The sequence below is a fragment of the Oryctolagus cuniculus genome, chromosome 7 (assembly GCF_964237555.1).
Source record: "Oryctolagus cuniculus chromosome 7, mOryCun1.1, whole genome shotgun sequence".
In the NCBI taxonomy this organism is placed as follows: domain Eukaryota; kingdom Metazoa; phylum Chordata; class Mammalia; order Lagomorpha; family Leporidae; genus Oryctolagus; species Oryctolagus cuniculus.
In genome coordinates, this window is record NC_091438.1 from 125,136,099 (window position 1) to 125,153,434 (window position 17,336).

The following is a 17,336-nucleotide window of genomic DNA, read 5'->3' on the forward strand; positions in this document are numbered from 1 at the left end:
GACCTTGGAGCTGACCCTTGCATGCCTGCTGGCAGCTGCCCCACTGGACAGTCGGGGGCTGGGATTGGCTAATGCCTGAAGCAGGGGCATACCCAGAAGCACTTGGGAGCCCTTACCACCCCCAGGCGCTGTTGCCTGTAATTGTCACAACACTGGCAGCTGCTAACCGCGATCGCTCCCACTGTCCAGATGAGAAAACAGGCGTGGAGAGGTGCAGCCTGTTAGCAACAGAGCCAGCATTTGGACCCAGGCAGGGTTAACTCCAGAACCACGCGCTACCCACTGAGCCATACTACCTCTCAGGGAGTCTGGGCCCTCGACTTCGGTGTGGGTCGCTGGTGCAGAGGCAAGCCCTGGGGATTGCCCGAAGCTGTCTCTGGTGGCTGGTGGCTGAGCCTGCCCTGTCCCTGTGTTTCAGGTCACTTTCTGGGGAACAACACCGTCATCGATGTCCTGCGGCAGGCAGGGCTGGAGGTGGACCACACCCCCGCGGGGCAGGCTATCCTCAGGTAAGCGGTCGTCTCAGGACCAGCGGTGACGGGCTGCCCCCTGCCTTTCTGCCCAGGCCCGCAGGGGAGAGCTCGGAAAAGCAGGCGAAACAGGCCTCGTGGAGACACAACTCATGACCAAGCTGCCAAGGGTGGAGGCCTGGGCTGCAGGGGTGATGGGAGTGAGACACGGTGCACCACGGACCAGTGGTCAGGGTGGGGCCGGGTGTGGCCGTGGGAATTCCAGCAGCCTTGGGATTTGAGAGCAGCTTTGGATTTAGAGACTGGAGAGTGGGTAGGGGTGGGAGGACTCTATGACTCGGGGGTCACTGCCTCGAGGACTGGGTGGGTGCCCAGCCCAGACTACAGAGGATGTCTGGTCGTTCCTCCGTGTCCAGACCCACACCAGCCCTGCTGCCCCCTCCCCGCCTGCTCCTCACCTCCTGACACTGCAGGTGGCACCTCTGCTGCCACCTCCAGCCGTGCCCTCAGCCTCAACTTGCAGCCAGGGCACACCCCTCTGCCCACCACCAGCCACTCTCCTTTCCCACAGCGGGGTCCTGCCCCACCCACAACCCCCCTAGGGGCACTGCCTAAGGGCAAAGGACCAGCTTCACCCTTCTGTGGGCCCACAGCACCAGCCCCAGCCTGGGCACAGCAGAGGTGTCAGCGGCAGCTGGCCCCTAGGTCCTGGGCAGCCCTGGAGGTCAAGGCTGAGATCCTGAGACTCAGTGCCTGCTCCAGCCTTTACCTGGAGACCTTCTTTACCAACCCACAGGGCAGCCACAGAGTGACCTCTGCCCCGTCCCTGACCTCACGAGACTCCGAGAGTCCCAAAGCAGCCTGAATCCTCGTAGCCAATCCTGACTGCTGGCCGTGGGCCGGGCTGTGAGCGCTGGTCACTCATGCAGTCCTCACCACAACCCAGAGCAGGGGGACGTCACATCCCTATCTGAGCCCAGAGAGGTGGAGTCACTTGCAAAAAGACACCCAGCTCATCTAAGTGGCCGCCTGGCTCTAGGGCTTCCCTGAGATCCTGACCACTCTTTGTTCCTGCTCAGAAATGCCTGAGACCCTGATCTTCCGAGACGAGGCCAGGGCCACCTAGAGAAAGGCAGGACTTTCTGGAGTCACCCGGAGCACTGAGCCACCCGCCAGCTGCCTGGCCCCAAGCTGGCACTGCCCTGGCTGCAGGGCCCTGGTAGAGTTATTGCCGGCCTTGCACTGGGGCTCCAGCCTGGTCTCCTTCCTCTTGTCCCCTGAGTCAGGCCGCCAGGACTGCTCTGCCAGCCTGCACCGTTGGAGCCCAGCCCAAAGCAGTTGGTATGGGGGCCAGAGGCAGGCATGCGTTTGAAGGGTGCGGGTTCCAGGGTAACCTCAGTTCCTCTTCTCTCCCCTCAGCCTACCCCATCACTCTGTGTCTGTCCTGGCCAGGGCAGGGGAGGCTGGCAGGGCTGGGAGCTTCCTGTTCACGTGGGAGCCCAGGCGCTCCTGCTGCATGGGCTCTGCTGCCAGGACCCCCACCCAGCCTCAGTCCCCTGCACAGGGCGGAGGCGGGGGGACAGCCAGGAGGCCGCCACAGTGAGAGCATCCCCGGCCACAGGTGCTCCTTGGAGCTCTCTCTCTTTGTCGGCCCGTTTTGAATTAGCTCCCTGACAGCTGCAGCATCTCCCAGCAGCCTGGGTCCCGGGAATCTGGGGGCTGCCGCGGGGGCCGAGTTGATGGCCTTCTTTCCTCCAGAGAGAAGCCTCTCACCCACCGTGCAGTACGAGAATGGCGGGTCAGATGGGCTGCTTCCTGTCTCGGGCATGGCCTCCCGGGGTGGGCTGCCCACCCAAGCACAGTTTGAGGCCACTCGCAGTCTTCTCCCAGAGCCCGTTGTTCCCAGAAAGAATTCCGTGGGGGCCGTGGATGGGAGGGAATTAAGAGGAGAAATGCAGACAGGGAGGTGGAGGCACAGCCCTCTGTGCAGAGCCCGAGTGCCACAGACACGGCTGGGTGACGCGGGAGTGTCTGCCTTGCAGCCGGGCTGCTGTGCCTGCGGTGAGCCAGGCCCTGTATGGAGACTTCATCTCATTCGTCCTCGGGACGTCCCCTGAGAGGCAGGCAGCAGTGTTGCCACCGTGGTGCAGCTGACGACTGCTCCAGACGGCCGATAACTTGCCCATGGCCACGCCACCTGTGAGTGGCAGGGCCGGGATGCGAACCCTGCTGCTCAGCACTGACTGCTTCACCTGCTCCTGCCTCTGCTGGCAGGTGCACGGTCGATAGGCACTGAGGGCAGCGAGGCTGCTGGGCTGAGACCACGGCCAGCAGCGCTCGGCCTGTGAGCTGCTCGGCTGCTCCCCGCTGCCAGGCACTCTCCTACGTGTTTCGCCTGCATCCGCCTACACAGCGCTTACGCGGCTCCCAGTGAGGCACTGCCTGGGAGACACCCCCCCCCCGCCCATTTCATAGAACGAAAGACTGAGTCACAGCAAACTTAGGTAGCTCCCCTACAGCCCCTTTGGCCAGGATGGTTGAATAAATTAGACCCTAACCAAGATCTCCAGTGCCCCAGAGAACAGCCCCAGGCTTTGCCGCCTCGCTTCCTCCTTGTCTGGGCTCCCCTGTGTTTGGTGTTGGGACCCAGCAGGTGCTGTTAGATTCGTAACTGTTGTAATAAGACAAATGGCTCCTAAACAAATGGCACACCTGCTAGGTGTAATGAAAAGGTGGGCTTCTGGCGAGCCCCCACCCCTGCCCCAAGCAGCACCCCCACCCGTGCTCTCCCATCTCCTGAGCAGTCCTTGCCCTCCGGCATCCCCCGTGTTCCATTCTGACTTGGTCTTCAGGAAGCACGCCCGGAGGGTCGTGTGTGCTGTGATCCTGTCCCCGCTGCAGGGCGGTGCTCCGTAGGGAGTCCCTGACTAAGCCATGGAAGAGGGCGTGGCAGCACCGGGCAGAGGCTCAGGCCGGCCAGCAGGGCACCCTTATCTGGTCTCTGGTTGTGACGACCTCCCCACCGAGTCACCCTCCTCATCGCTCCCACACGTGTGCCTCACACGCTGTCCCCTCGCCCCTCTGCAGCCCTGCCGCCGGGAGCCCTGCACCCCTTCCAGAGGGGACCTCAGCGAGCCCAGCCCCAGTGACCCCCACTGCAGCCGTCTCCTCGGCGGCCTCCGTGACCCCTACAGCCCCTGCTGAGGAGGAGGACCCGGCCCTGTCCCCACACCTCCTGCTGCCAGACAGCCTCAGCCAGCTGGAAGAGTTCGGACGGCAGAAGAAGTGGCACAAGAGGCACAACAGACACCAGCGGCCACGGCAGTTCAATGACCTCTGGGTCCGCCTCGAGGACAGGTGAGCTGGGGGAGGGGCAGCTGCATCTGGGAACCACCGGCAGCCGCCATGGCCAGGCACTGTTGCCAGGCAAGGCCTGCTCTGAGCTGGTGTGGCCTACAGGGACCCAGCAGAAGCCAAGATCTGCTCTCTGCCATCCCCGAGGGCCTCTGGTCATCTGTGGGGTTCTTAGAGCACACTCTCATCCTGTTTGCTTTATGTCCTCATGGCAGGGCAAGCCCAGTTGTCCACATTTCAGAGATGAGGAAGCTGGGGCAGGTGCTTGGCCTAGCTGTGAAGCCACCCCCTGGACGGCTGCATCCCACAGCAGAGCCCGTGGCTTCGAGTCCCGGCTCTGCTGCTGACCCCAGCTTCCCACTGACGTGCACCTTGGTAGGCAGCAGGTGATGGCTTACGTGCGTGGGTCCCTGCCACTCAAGGTGAGACCCAGATTTAGTTCCAACCTCTTAACTGCAACCTGGCTCAGCCCTGGCTGTTGTAGGCATTTGGGGCTAAAACCAAGCAGATGAGCTCACTCGCACTCTCTCCCTCCCTCTCTCCCTCTGCATCTCAAATAAATTTTTTTAAAAATAATTTAAAAATGAAGGAGACAGAAACTTCTATTAGGAAAGGCAGGTACTTTGCTGGCCAGGATCTGCTTTGCACTCAGCTTTCCAAGGACACACCTGGTGGGCTCCATTTGCCATGGACTAGAGGTGACACCAGGAGAGACTGCAATAGGCTGGCTATGCCTAAATGGTGTGAGCTCCCTGTGCCTGGGGGGCCTGTGGGATCAGTGCCCGGCAGGAGGCCGCAGGGGGACCCCGACCTGCTAGATGGTACTTGATGCCCTTGGTCTCAGGAACAAATGCAGAACTCGTGATGAACCTTGTTGAAAGTGGCCGGGTGCAGAAGCCCACCTGCCTTGCTAAGACCCCTCCATCCTCTTCCTGGATGTCTCTCCCGCCACCTGCACCCCCAACCCCACAGCCTGCCTGTCACCAAGTTGTTTCCTGCAAACTCCACCTGTGCTTTCGATACAGAGCAGATACCGCTGTGCGGCAGGAACTCCCATATCTGGGAACAGTGTGACCTGGGCACCAGGGTGTCCCAAGGAGGGATAGAGTCCTTCCAACTGCAGTAACCCAGTGCTGGACATGGCGCTCCCTGCTGTGGGCCCAGGAGTCTCAGAGTCTCCATGTGGGCCCTTCAGATCCATCAGCAACCTCGAAGAGAATCACCTGGGGTACTTGTCCAAGAAGGAAATCCCCGGGCCCCACCACAGACCCCACGAATCAGAATCTGCAGGGCGGGGGCCAGGGCAGCTATTCTCGAGGGCGTACCTGAGCAGCTGTGCGAAACGCTGACCCAATCTTGAGTTTCTGGGTGGTGAGCCAAGGTCCCTAGGAGGGGAGTTTGTTCAGGACCCTACGAGCAAGCAAGGGCCCCCATTCGCACTTTCTAATTGGTGTGGAGGTAACTGAGCAGTTAACAGAGGTTGACACGGCCCCACCCACTGTCCTGAAGGGTGGGCTCTACACTCTGAGGAAGTCCAGCCCGGGGAGCCCATGGGTGTTGACTTCCAAAAGCCTGACTTGGGTTACCAGGAAATGAACTTCTGCAGCGCCCTGGCTGGCCCTGCCCAAGCAGGAGGCATCGCCATAGATACATTGGCTGTGACGCATTTGGGTCAGGCACCCAGCATGGACCGCCCCCCTTCTAGCTGGGAGCGAGAGCGCCTCCTTGCGGCGGTAGGGCAGGGTGAAGGAATGGCCGAACAGCCCTCGGGACCCCCCTTAGGCTGGCCACTCAGAGCCCTGATCGCCTTGCCCAGGGTCTGCGAGAAACCCTGCCAGCGGCAGGTCCAGCCCGCAGCGCACAGAGGCTGGGCTTGTCAGCTCCGGCCACGGGCCCTGGCCCCTAACCACGTCTGAAAGGTAAATTTCGGCAAATGACTCCAAACGGTTTCCTTTCTGCAACACGAAGCTCTGAAGCACAGAGCCCAGCTTCGGCAGAAAAGAGCAGCTTTTCTTTGGCGAGAGGGGAGCGCCTTCTCCATCCCAGCAGGTAAATTGTGCTTGGCTAACTCTCCCGCGTCTGCTTGGGTTGGAGAGCCAGTTTCCACCGACGAGCAGTCCGTTGGTTGGAAACCCCTGCCTGCTGCTTACGGAAGCAGGCTCTGATGGCCCCAGAGGCCCGGGATCCCCACGTTGCCAGTCTCCCGAGAGAGCAAGCGAGAAGCGCTGTCTGGGAGCAGGGCCCACTTGTAACCCTTCCAACAGCATCGTCTTCCTTGGGGCATCTTTCGTCCAGTGCTGTCTGCTCCTCGGTCTCCCTGGGGAGGACAGGCACTTAGTCCAGCGGCCTGGCCTAGCTTCACCACTGCAGGCCCCTGGGGAGTGAAGCACATGGGAGCTCCTCACCCCACCCCCGTCTCCTTCCCAGCGCATCTTCTGCTTGTGATCCTGCAACCCGGACTCCCGTGGGGTGTCCTGACCCGAGTCTTGCCCTTGGCCGTTGCCCCTCCTCAATTGGAGACCCTGCAGTGTCCCCCGCCCCCCGGTGGGAAAGGTCCCCCAACCCCAGGCAGAGCCCCCCTCTCCTTCCCCCACCCCTTCTCTCCCGGGGATTGCCCACCTCATCCTCCCGGGGCTGCCACCTGCCACAGGCCATGCCCTGGCCTCCTGCACACCTTTCCCTCTCTGCTCAGGGTGGGGTGCAAGTAGACATTTGTCAAGCTCTTTGTATGCCAGGCATTCACTTCAATGGTGTCCCCAGTCCTGACCAGAATCAGGGGAGGTAGCTGGTTCCATACCCCTGCCAGGCCAGGTGGCTTGCCTGAGACCACATAGGGTCATGGAGCCCGAATGCCGTCCAGGGCTGTCTAACACAGAGGCCACATTCATCGATGACCATCGGGTAACTGCCCCTTCCTCCCTGCAGCCCACCTGGGTGCCCCTGTGCCTGCACAATCACCCTGACTGCAGGTCCTCACTGGGAGGCCCTGGGGACCAGCGCTGTCTGCACTGCTGGGGCTGCCCCAGGCCTTGTTGGGGGCTTGGGAGTGCTGGGGGAGGGTGCAGGCTGCCAGTGGCTGGCCGGGCCCCCACGTGGAGCAGGCCGGCCTCCTCTCGCCCCTCATTACCCACGATGTAAACACAGCGGAGGAAGTTTAGAGAAGCAGCAGCCCGTGGCAGGAGGATTTATGGGGCCCCATGAAAAGAGCCCAGGCTGGGTTCACGGATGGCTACACAGGGGCAGCGCATCCTTAGGGAACCCTCTCATCTGAGAGCCAGGGCGGGGGACAGCAGGGCAGCAAGGGGCCAGGGGCTAAGCAGGGCAGAGGCCATTCCCGTGCAGCACGGGATGTGACCGGCCCATCTGTCGGTGTCTCCCACTGTGCAGTCAGAGCCTTGAGCGAGCTCTGGGCTCAGGCCGGCTCCTGCTCTCCCAGTCCCCGGCTGGCACTCTCAGGTGTGGGAGGACGTGGTGGGGGTGGGGGTTGAGGAACATAAGAAGGGGGCAGAGGCTGGTCCATCAGTACTGGAAGGACAGGGATTATGGACAGGGTAGGGAAGCGAGGATCTCCTAAGTGCAAGGGACAGAGGTGACATCCGTATGTGATGGATGCAGAGCCTTGGGGAGTGCCAGCAGACAAGGGCAGGAGCCCAGGACACACGTGTCCCAGCTCATCTCTGCTGAGGTTCGAGCAGCCCCCAGGAGGAGTGGAAACACCGTGTCCCCCAGGGAAGGGCCCTGCCCACCTCCTGCCTGCCGGTCCTTCCTGCTGGAGCTGGCCAGCCCCAGTGCCTCCGAGCACCTCCCCGCCTCCTCCTCAGATGCTCAAGGCTCCTGTGTGAGGCCAGGCCCCCATCTGAATAGAGGCAGAAGATAAGAAACCAGAGAGAGAGGCGTTCAGTGAATAAAAGCACAAATGTAGCAGAACAGGGTTCAAATCCCAGACTCTCCTTGTACACACTTGGGGACTTAGCAATGGAGACAAAGCTTGGAGCGCACCGAGGTGTCCAGTGACACTGTCAGTTGTCACTGATGTTGATGTCTTTGACTGTCATCGTGTGATCTGAGATCCTCCGGTCCCCACCCCTACCCTGGGTGGGTGCTGTGAGCTCCCCGGCCTGGCAGGACCATGCTGGACCCAGACTAGTTGTGCAGCTCCATGGTTAGTGCCCATGCAGGACAGGAGCAGGAAGAGTCTCGGGTCACAGCAGGACAGACAGCTGTCCAGTACGGAGTCCCAGCACAGAGAAACTGCCTCAGCCCCAGGGAGAGCCCCAGGGACGGAAGCTGTCTGCCTGTGCCCCAGAAAGGATCAGGGAACGGTGGAGACCTTCCCAGCCTGGAGGAAGATACGAGAAGGTGTGCAGGGCTCTGGATATCTGGAGGCCAGGCTGCAGCCAGTCGGCCTCTCTGGATCTCTGCCTCCCTCTGACCTGTTGGCTCAGAGATGCAGAGGCCCAGACTGGGATTACAGGACGTTCCCTGCCGCCCAGTCACATCCAGGGCTCCACCCCCAGGCAGCACAGCCCTGTCCCCAGGCGCTGGGCACCCCAAGCCTGGTCTCCCGTGCCTCTCCTTGAAGCTCCGTAAGGAGACCCCATAGGGCATAGCCCACTGCCCCGTGCCTTGGTATGAAAGCTGAGGCCTGGGGCTGGCCCCCAACAGCTCTTAGGGATCCGCTTGGCTCCAGTTCAGCCCTGCTCCAGGAGGGCCTTCTGCGGTTGTGCCGACGCTGCCACAGGCACTGGCCTTCTGTGCTCTGCTTTCTGCCTTGGGCTTCTGCCCAGGGTCGCACCTTGGCTTCTGCTGCCACCGCTGGAAAGCAACTTGAAGTCAGTGGGTGGTTCTGACCTCAGTGTGTGGACAGGGAAACTGAAGCCCTGAGAGCAGTGCTTGTCCTAAGTCACCCAGCAAGCCAGCGGCACAGCACACACCAGCTGGAGCAGGCTCCTGCCTTCCCAGGGGCCGAGGGCCCTGTCTGCCATGCCCAGCTTTCTGGGGCCAAGAATCCCACCCTTACCTCCCCAACTGACTTCTGCTTTAAAAAAAAAAAAAAAAAAAAAAAAAAGATTTATTTATTTCAAAGGCAGAGCTAGAGAGAGGGAGAGAGATCTTCCATATGCCATTCACTCATCACTCCTCAAATGGCTGCAGTGGCTGATGCTGGGCCAGGACAAAGACAAGAGCCAGGAACTCCATCCTGGTCTCTATGTGTCCCACGTAGGTGGCAGGGGCTCAAGCACTTGCACCGTCATTCACTACTTTCCCAGGTGCATCAGCAGGAAGCTGGACGGGGAGCAGAGCAGCCGGGACTCAAACTGGAGCTCTGATACAGGATGCCGGCACCACAGGCTGCAGTTTAACCTGCTGCGCCACGATGCTGGCCCCTGGATTCTGTTTTTAAAATCTCAAGGAGAGCTGCATCTTTGCTTGCCCTGCAGTTCAGCCCAGTGGGCTGGGCCCCAGGGCACCTGCCTCGTGCGGGCACCTGCCCTTTCTTCCGCACCCTGGCTCCCAGGTGGCCCCTCCGAGCCCCAGTTAGCTCATCTGCTGAGAGGGAGCCCCAAACCCAGGCTCTGGGCTCCCCGTGCACCCCCAAAGCAGGGTGGTTCCAGCGAGGAGGGCTGAGAAGGAATGAGAGCTGTTTCTTTTGTTCCATTTATCTCAGCAGCCGGGGAGGGGAGAGTGGCAGGTCCAGGCTGCATAGACAGCGGTGAGAATGCCGTCACCGAGTTATCTCCTCCCTGCAGCTCCTCCTGCCCAGGACCTGCCCCCAGGGTGACCACATTAGAAGCCTGAGCCCCAGGGCCTGGAACAGGAGGGCAGAGCTCAGCCAGCCTGTCCCGGTGGCCCCAAGCCGCTCACCCACCCCGGGCCACTCACCTGCCCTTGCCCAAGCACCTGGTGCCCTCCCCATTTTATTAAAAAAGAAAAAAAAAGGGCTGTCCGGTCAGGCGTGAGCCCCCAGGCCTGTGCCCAGGTCACCGCTGCTGACGGTCACTCTGCCCTGTGTCTCCTCCCGCCCAGCACCACCGCCTCGCCGCCCCCGCTGCCCCTCGAGCCCACCCACAGCTCCGGGACTGCCAAGCCGCCCTTCCAGCCGTCTGAGCAGCTCCAGCAGCAGGACCCGCCGCCAGGCCCGGCCAGCAGCTCCGCGCCCAGCCACCCTCGTCCCGCCCCTGGGCTCCTCCCTACTTTCGCGGCCGCCCTGGCGGCCCCCTTCCTGCTGCACAGCCTCGGGCCCTCCTGACCTCGGCCACCCCATGCCACCCGGCCCCCGCCCCCCCCCAGGGGGCACCAGCCCTGCACGGGCAGCTGAGCAGCTGACGGGATTGGCTAGAACACTAGAGCTTTATCGTGCCCGAGTTACATCTTCTTTTTTGTAGAAGGATCTTAATTTCCCATAGTGCTATGGGGCTCTCTTGTAAAATATGTGTCCATATTAAAAAAGAAAAATGTATTTATTCTACCGATAAAGCTATTTCTATGTGGCCTATGTCATAACCCCTGAATTAGCCGCAATGCCAACCCAGCACGTCTGTGGCCCCATGTGGACCATGGCTTTGAACTCAGCTCGCTCCCTCATCGCCTCGCCTGGGGCCCCTGGGTCCGGGTTTGGCTTCTCCCACCATGGGGTGCTCCGAGAGAGGGGCAGGCAGACAGGCTTAGCTTTTGTGAAGCTGGATGTGGGAGCTGGCGGTGTGAACACCCACCTGCTCCCCTGCCCTGGAAGGGCACGTCCCAGGCCTGGGGAGGGGTTTAGGAAAGAGAATGCTGCTATTTTGGACCCCCTGAGTGTCTGTGAACCTCCAAGGGCCTGGGGTGGGGGCGGGGCAGGGGGAAGGTAGCCCCAACCAAATGGCAGATGAACCAGCTGAAAGCCAAAGACAGTGGGCCCTGAGGGGCTGCCCGAGGCCAGCCCCTCCCTGATTTGGTGTCCTGGGTCCGGCACGCACCCCTGGGAAGCTGTTGAAGTCCCAGCTACGCGGGGTGAGCTGGGCCACAGCACAGGTGTGGGCACAGAAGGACCGGCACAGGGACATGGGCTCTAGGAGTGGCATTGTCCTAGCGGTGAGGAGAGCCACCGTGTGTCCCAAGCCTGCAGCAGGGCAGGCACTTTGCACACTCACATCGTCACTCGAGATCTGTGCGGTGTGGTCAGCCCCGTTTCACAGATGAAGAAACTGGATCCCCAAAGAGGAGGAGGGACTTGCTCAAGGTCACCCAGCCCCTCACGGTCATTTCTGCCACATTGCCTGCCCAGGCAACTCCAAGGGAGGTGGGTGTGGCCCAAACAGGGGCGGGCACTAGCTTTTCAGTGCAGCCAGGCAGGCTGTCTCACTGGTCATTCCTGGCCCTCCTGACTGAAGGCCCCCCAACTGAGGGTCCCACCTATCCCGTGCCTCACTCATCAAATCCAGGAGCTCCTGAGAGCTGTCCCTGCTAAAGCAGGCTGGGGCTGGGGCTGGGGACAGCTGTGGGGCCTGGGGAGGCAGAGCGGCCACATGGGGGCAGGCAGGTGACTGAGACTCAGAGACTCACCTCACCCTGTGTGCCCAGGGTGGTGGCTGCAGGGCCAGAGGCCCCAGGCAGCTGGACTGATGGCTCCCTGGGACCCGGATGCGCACAGGAACCCTCTCTGGACAGATCAGAATACCAGTAAGAGCAAGTGTAAGGCCCAGAGAAGCAAGACACTTCTCCAAGGCGGCATAGCCGGGGATGCGCCCAGCCTCGCTACACGGGGACTCCTGGAAGGCAGCGGCTGGGCCACCCGGCCATCACGCCCAGCATGGTAGCTGTCTCCCGTCTGAGATGCTGGAAGTCTAGGCAGCTCGTTAGAGAGCCAGAGGCCCCTGGGGCATCCTGGCCGGCAGCTGAATTCCTTTCAGCTCAGCCCAGATGGACGTGTTTGAGCCTGAGACCTGGCAGGAGCCAGGAGCTGTGCTTCAGACGGGCCAGGCAGCCCCGTGGGCACCACACTCTAAACTGAACTTGACCTCAGCCAGCGCTGGAGCACGCTTCTCCTTGGCACAGATGCGCCTTCCTCTTTCCGAGCAGGAAGGAGCTTAGCTGACTTAGAAAACAGAGTCAGAAGTTGGACATCAAACGGATTGTGTCGAGAGCGAGGCGAATGAGATAAGCGTCAAGGAATTAGAAACACACAGGCCAGATACCGCTGTGTTTGGGGCAGAGTACGGCATGAGACATGTTGGGAGGGAGCTTGAGGTTAATTAAAGATGAAGCACTTGGGTAAACAGTCCAGGCACCTGACCGTGTGCCCAGAGCTGTGCCAGGCCTGGGGCCAAAAACGTCAGTGAACACAGAAGGGAACTGCGGAGGACGGGCAGCGCCGGGCCCTGTGCCGGGGCTGAGTCTGAGCCCCTTCCTTGGCCTACAGGAACTCACTGCCCACGTAGATGGGACGAGCAGCTACGCCCTGCAGTGTCCTGGCCTGGCCCTGGCTTCAGGCAGACCCAGCCCTCGTCTCTGCCATCGCCCTCCTCTGGGCAGCCTGGGGACTCCGAAGTCCCCCTCGACCAAGTACATGAGAGTTTAGAGAACAAGAGGCCGTGAGCTGATTAGACGGGCGCATGCCAAGAGCGAGCAGAGCCACTGTGTGCCAGGCACCCGGAGCCAAATGGAGCTCACGGATCCCTTTGGGTCAGGCTGCGGGTACCCTCAGCTCACTTAAGTCCCAGGAGAAGAGGCACACAGACAGGAATCGGCAGGGGCTGGGCACTGCAGCCCTCCCGTCCCAGGCCAGGGAATCAGCCTGCAGGAGCAGCCACTCAACCTCTCTTCCAGAATGCTCTGTGCACCTGGCCTCACCCAGTGGCCCTGCTCCTCGAAGGGCTTTGTGGACCTTCCTCGGGACTCTGCTGCTTGACCTCAAGGCCCACCGCCAAGCTGGTGAAGGCCTGGCAGCTCAGCCGTGGCCCAGCCCCCAGTCTCAGGAGCCCTGACCCTATGGCCAAGAGCCCTGAACAGCCTCGTCTCCTGGCCTCCCTCCAGTGGCCTGTCTGAGGTCCCTGCAGCAGGTAGGGGCAGCAAGAGCCCCGTCACCCAGGGCGGAGGTGGCAGAATCAGGCCGCCAGGGAGCCCCAAGGGCAGCTGAGGGCCCTGCGGCGCTGGGCCTGAGATGGGAATTGGAGACGTGTAGGGGCTTGTGCTGGCTGTGAGCACACCTGCCCTTCGCAGGGCTGGTGTTGGGTACTCAGTGGCCCTGGGGTAAGAACCGAAGTCCTCAGCCTAGACTTCTAGATCCTCCTTGGTCCATCTCTGCTGGCCTCGTCGGCCGTGTCTCTCCTCTCTCCCACCTATGCCTGGCCAGATGGAATCGTGTTTCTAGAACAGACAGGACGCTCCATACCTGCTGCCCCCTAACCTGGAAACTCCCTTCTCATCCCCCTAGCTACTCATCCTTTGAGGATCAACCTGGATAGCACCTCTTCCGGGAAGCCTGTCAGATTTCCTTGTGTTTTTTCAGCATCTATTGCAATACCCACTGCCCAGAGCTGCGACTGTCTGATGGTGTGTCTGCTCCCCATCGGACTATGAGCAGCTGAGTGGCAGGGGTCACATGACTTCACAGTTGTGCTCAACAGCTGTGTAGAGAGGCAAGAAAGCAGAGAGAGGGGGAGGAAGAGAGGAATGAAGGAAAGAAAGCAGAGGCAACGCTTAGCTCTGCCAGAGGAGTCATTTCTACCAAGCAAGAGCTGTGGGAAGGTGGTGGTAAGGTGCCCGTCAGCAGAGGTGTGCGAGCAGGGCCGTGGGGCCCACGCCGCAGACGTGGGAGTAGAGTGGAGGTCTTGGAGGGGCACTGGTGTAGATGACTTCCTAGGTCCCTGATGGCTCTGTACTGCTCAGGTTCTTTGAACGTTGTTATTTTTACAAAAATCCGTCCAAGCAGCCAAAAAAATCACCCCCGCTGGCCGCCTAAGCGGGTACGGCTCAGGACTCAGTCCAGCCTCCCGCTCTCCCGCCAGCACCGCCAGCCCCTCCCTGCTGCTCAACAAGCCAGCCAGGCTTGCCCGCTCCCCTCAAGCGGGCGGGGGCTTGGGGGACTGCGGCGGCGGGAGGGAGGAGTCCTGAGAACAGAGGGATCCCCCCACCAGCCTTTTCCAGGCAGCAGCAGCTCTCCCTAGCCTTTCCATACTGCTTCACTCTGCTCGGTGACCTTGGGCAAGTCCTGGCCCCTCTCTGGACCCCCAGTTCTCCATCTGTCAAACAGAGACCCCATTTCCTGCCTGGGCTGTCCGGGGCTGCGGGTAGGTAGGCCGTGTGCAATCCTGGGGCTCCATGGCTGTGAGGTGCAACCCCTCCTCAGGCTCACGTGTGGCTTTCCTCCCGGGACCCCCAGGCTGGCGTAGGGCTGGGAGTGTGCAGTAGGCCGAAGGGCGACAGAGTAGTGTCCCCTGATGGTCCCTTCCATCCCCCATCCTGCAGCAGGAATGAGTACAGGATCCAAGCCTCAGATGTTTCCAGTGAGTCGCCAGGGACCGACAGCACTCCGACATCTCGGTCCCTGGTGACAAGGACCGGCCCTGGCCAGAGGAGGGTTCGCCAGAGCCTTGGGCCTTACCTAAGCCTCACTGAGATCGCAGATGGCCCCCACCCCGACTCCCTGTGTGACACGAGCTTTGGATCTTACTGTATCTGGAAGGTATTCTCTGGTCTCCGCTGTGAATTCTCACCAAGAGTTCTTTAAGAGTATAATGGAAGACAAAGAAAGATGCTATTAATGTTATTTTGCCAAAAATATTTTTGTAGCATAATATATTAATAAAAGACACTATGGAGCCCGCGGCTTGGTGTGTTTGTGTGTGCAGAAGGCGTGCCTCTTGGGGGAGCTGGGAGGGGAACTGCCTTTGCTTCCAGGGCAGAGCTGCGGCAGGGGAGTGGAGCCACTGGAAGGCCTATTTTCCAAGCAGAGGATCAGGCAGGATCTGGGAGTGCAGCTCGAGAGCAGCCCGGCGGCTACGGAGGCCTCATACCAGGGAGGTGGGGATCACCTCACCAGGCACCTGAGCTGCCCACAGGCGAGGGCAAGGGGCTGCCCGGGAGCTATAACAGGGCTCCTACCTGGGCCCGCCCTCCCTCCCACGCCAAGACCTGGGGATGTCCCGCATTGCTCTCCCAGGCCATCACTGGAGCCACTGCCACCTCCCCCTATGTCCCGTCCAGCCCCCACCCCCTCTGCAGCCAAAGGGACCTCCATAGACGACAGAAGGGACAGTGTCCACCGCCGGCTTTGAGACTTCCTCAGTGATCGGGGGGTGACACAGGGCTCCCTGAGACCTGCCCAGCCCGCTCATCGCTCTGCTAAACTCCTACAGCTCCTGCACAGCCCAGCACTGTTGGTTCCGAGATGCTGTGCAGGAGTCGTCCCTCCCCGCTGGGAGGGCCAACTGTCCCATCAGCCCCCTGTTGGGCCGGGACCGCAGGTGTGTGTCTCTGTCGCGTCAGCCCCACACCCAGCGGTTTGCATCCGCTGTAGACACACCATCCGAAGGGACTTGAAAATGCCCACGGAGGAATGGGATTGAAGGGTGATGTGAATTTGCCGAGTGATTAGAAGCGGCCTCACGGATGGTGGGTGCGTGAGGAAGAATGGTGGAGGAGAGGACAGCGCGGGAGCTGCCTGGGGCCCGCACGGGGCGTCGGGGCTACAAGTCCCACGGGGCCGGCCTTTGTCCCTGGAACGCGGGGCAAGGAGAGCTGCAGTGGAAGAGCTCTGTTTCTAAAACCCCAGCCGTCTTCACCAGACCACTCGTTGGCCGTGGAAGATGGGGTGTGTGGCTGCACCCCAGACAAAGGCTACCGGCAACATCGCAGCGGGGAGCTCCGGTCTTCTGAGCACCTGGAGGTGCCCATCGGTGGTCTCGGTGTCACAGGTATCAAATCACTTAATTCTCACAGCTGCTCTGCCTTGGCCCCATTTTACGGATGCAGTCATCGAGGCAGGGAGAGGCTAAGGGCTTTGACCATGCTTCCACAGCGTGCACGTGCTGCAGGCAGGACTGGAACCCAGGTAGAAAAGCACCCAGCCCTTTCTCCTCACCTTCGTCCAGCCCCTCTGTGCTGCAGGCTGGGCCAGGCAGGCACCAGGCCCACAGGACCCAACTGGGGCTCCATACGGCCAGCCCCTCCCATGTCCCAGGGCCACACCCACAATGGGACAGAGCCCCGGAGCTGCAGCGAGGAAGCCTGGTCATGCTTCCCACCCCATCCAGGGCGGGGATTGCCTTCAGGACCTTGGGCTCTGCCCTCCAGCTGCCCAGAGGCCCAGTGACCTGCCCTGGGGGCCGCGGTCCTCTGGGTGCTCCCCAGTTGCTGACCTTCCTGGAGGAGAAGCTGCGACCCAGGAACAGGGTCTCGGGTACAGCAAGATGGGCGGCTGAGCGGCCGAGGAGCTCCCCTGAGCCCTGTGGCAGCGGGAGCCCCAGGAGCCCTGGCCCACCTCTGCTGCGCTGCCAGACAGAGTCCCTGCACCGAGCCGCTCCCTCTAAAGAGCCCGCTGTGGAGAAACAGGCCACCTCAGCTGAGAAGAGATCCCTGGAGCCAGGGGACCCCCACCCCATAAGCCACACCAGATGGGAGGTCCCTCTGCACAGCCACAGAACCAGGAGCCCGGCCCAGGGGGCAGGGGGAGCTCAGGGAGGAGCTTTGGCTGAGTGAGGGGCGGGGCTTCCCAGACCCCACTGCTCATGGAGCTCTCTAATACAGGAGGTGTGTGGACAGCTGCGCGTCTAGGCTACAGGTAGATGGGAACAGGAAGCCCGGACTGCTCACCTGGGCTCCAGGAACTGAGGGCTGTGGGAGCTCCAGGGCTGGCTGAGTCGGGCAGGAAGCCCTTCCCTCCTCCCTCCCTTCCAGGCCTGCCAAAGCAGAGGGAGCCCTGTGGCCTGGCCTGCAGGATGGAATTCTGGAATTGGGAATTGGGGCAGGGCCGGCCGGGTGGAGCCCAGGGCGGGGGCTCCAGCTGCACTCACTGCCGCCAGCAGCAAGCCAGGCAGGCCGGGCCGCCACTGTTGTGGCATCGTAAAATGAAATTATTTTCAGAAAATATTCCTAAAATCATGTTTGATGTCGGTCGGCTCTGGGCTTGCCAAACAGTTCTTGTGTTTCCTATTTTCTTATTTTTCCATCTCTTCCTCCCTGATCCGTCACCAACAGAGAGCAATACAGCTTAAAACCAGAAGACGGGTGCTCCCAGGCCAGGACAGGCGGGCGCGCAGACCCCCAGACCAGACACTGGGGTTGAGGTGGGCTGGGCCAGGAGCAGCAGGAGGAGACAGCAACAGGGGGGAAATACCTAGAGAGGTGCAAGGGAAACACGTGCAGACTCCGAGGAGAAGGGGGCACCAGAGTGACAGACAGACAGACACACAGGGTGGAGACAAAGAGGGAGACTGAACAAGGAAGTCGCCTGGAAGGGGCCTGGGCGGGGAGACAGAGAAACAGGCAAGAGGGGGTGGATGCAGGGAGAAGGGACTGCTTGGGGTCAGACTC

General features: G+C 61.3%; 1 protein-coding gene across 3 annotated transcripts in view; it reads left to right on the plus strand.

Annotated features, from left to right (window-relative positions):
* Positions 1–14,628, plus strand: part of TRABD2B (TraB domain containing 2B) — a 206,887-nt gene extending 192,259 nt beyond the window's left edge. For 2 of the 3 annotated variants that reach the window (XM_051856489.2, XM_051856487.2), the window contains 3 exons: positions 419–509; positions 3,558–3,827; positions 9,852–14,628. In XM_051856489.2, coding sequence (XP_051712449.1) covers positions 419–509; positions 3,558–3,827; positions 9,852–10,074 — 584 coding nt within the window. In that variant the 3' untranslated portion in view covers positions 10,075–14,628. The other variant, XM_051856488.2, reaches the window with a different exon arrangement.
* Positions 14,629–17,336: the final 2,708 nt, after the last annotated feature.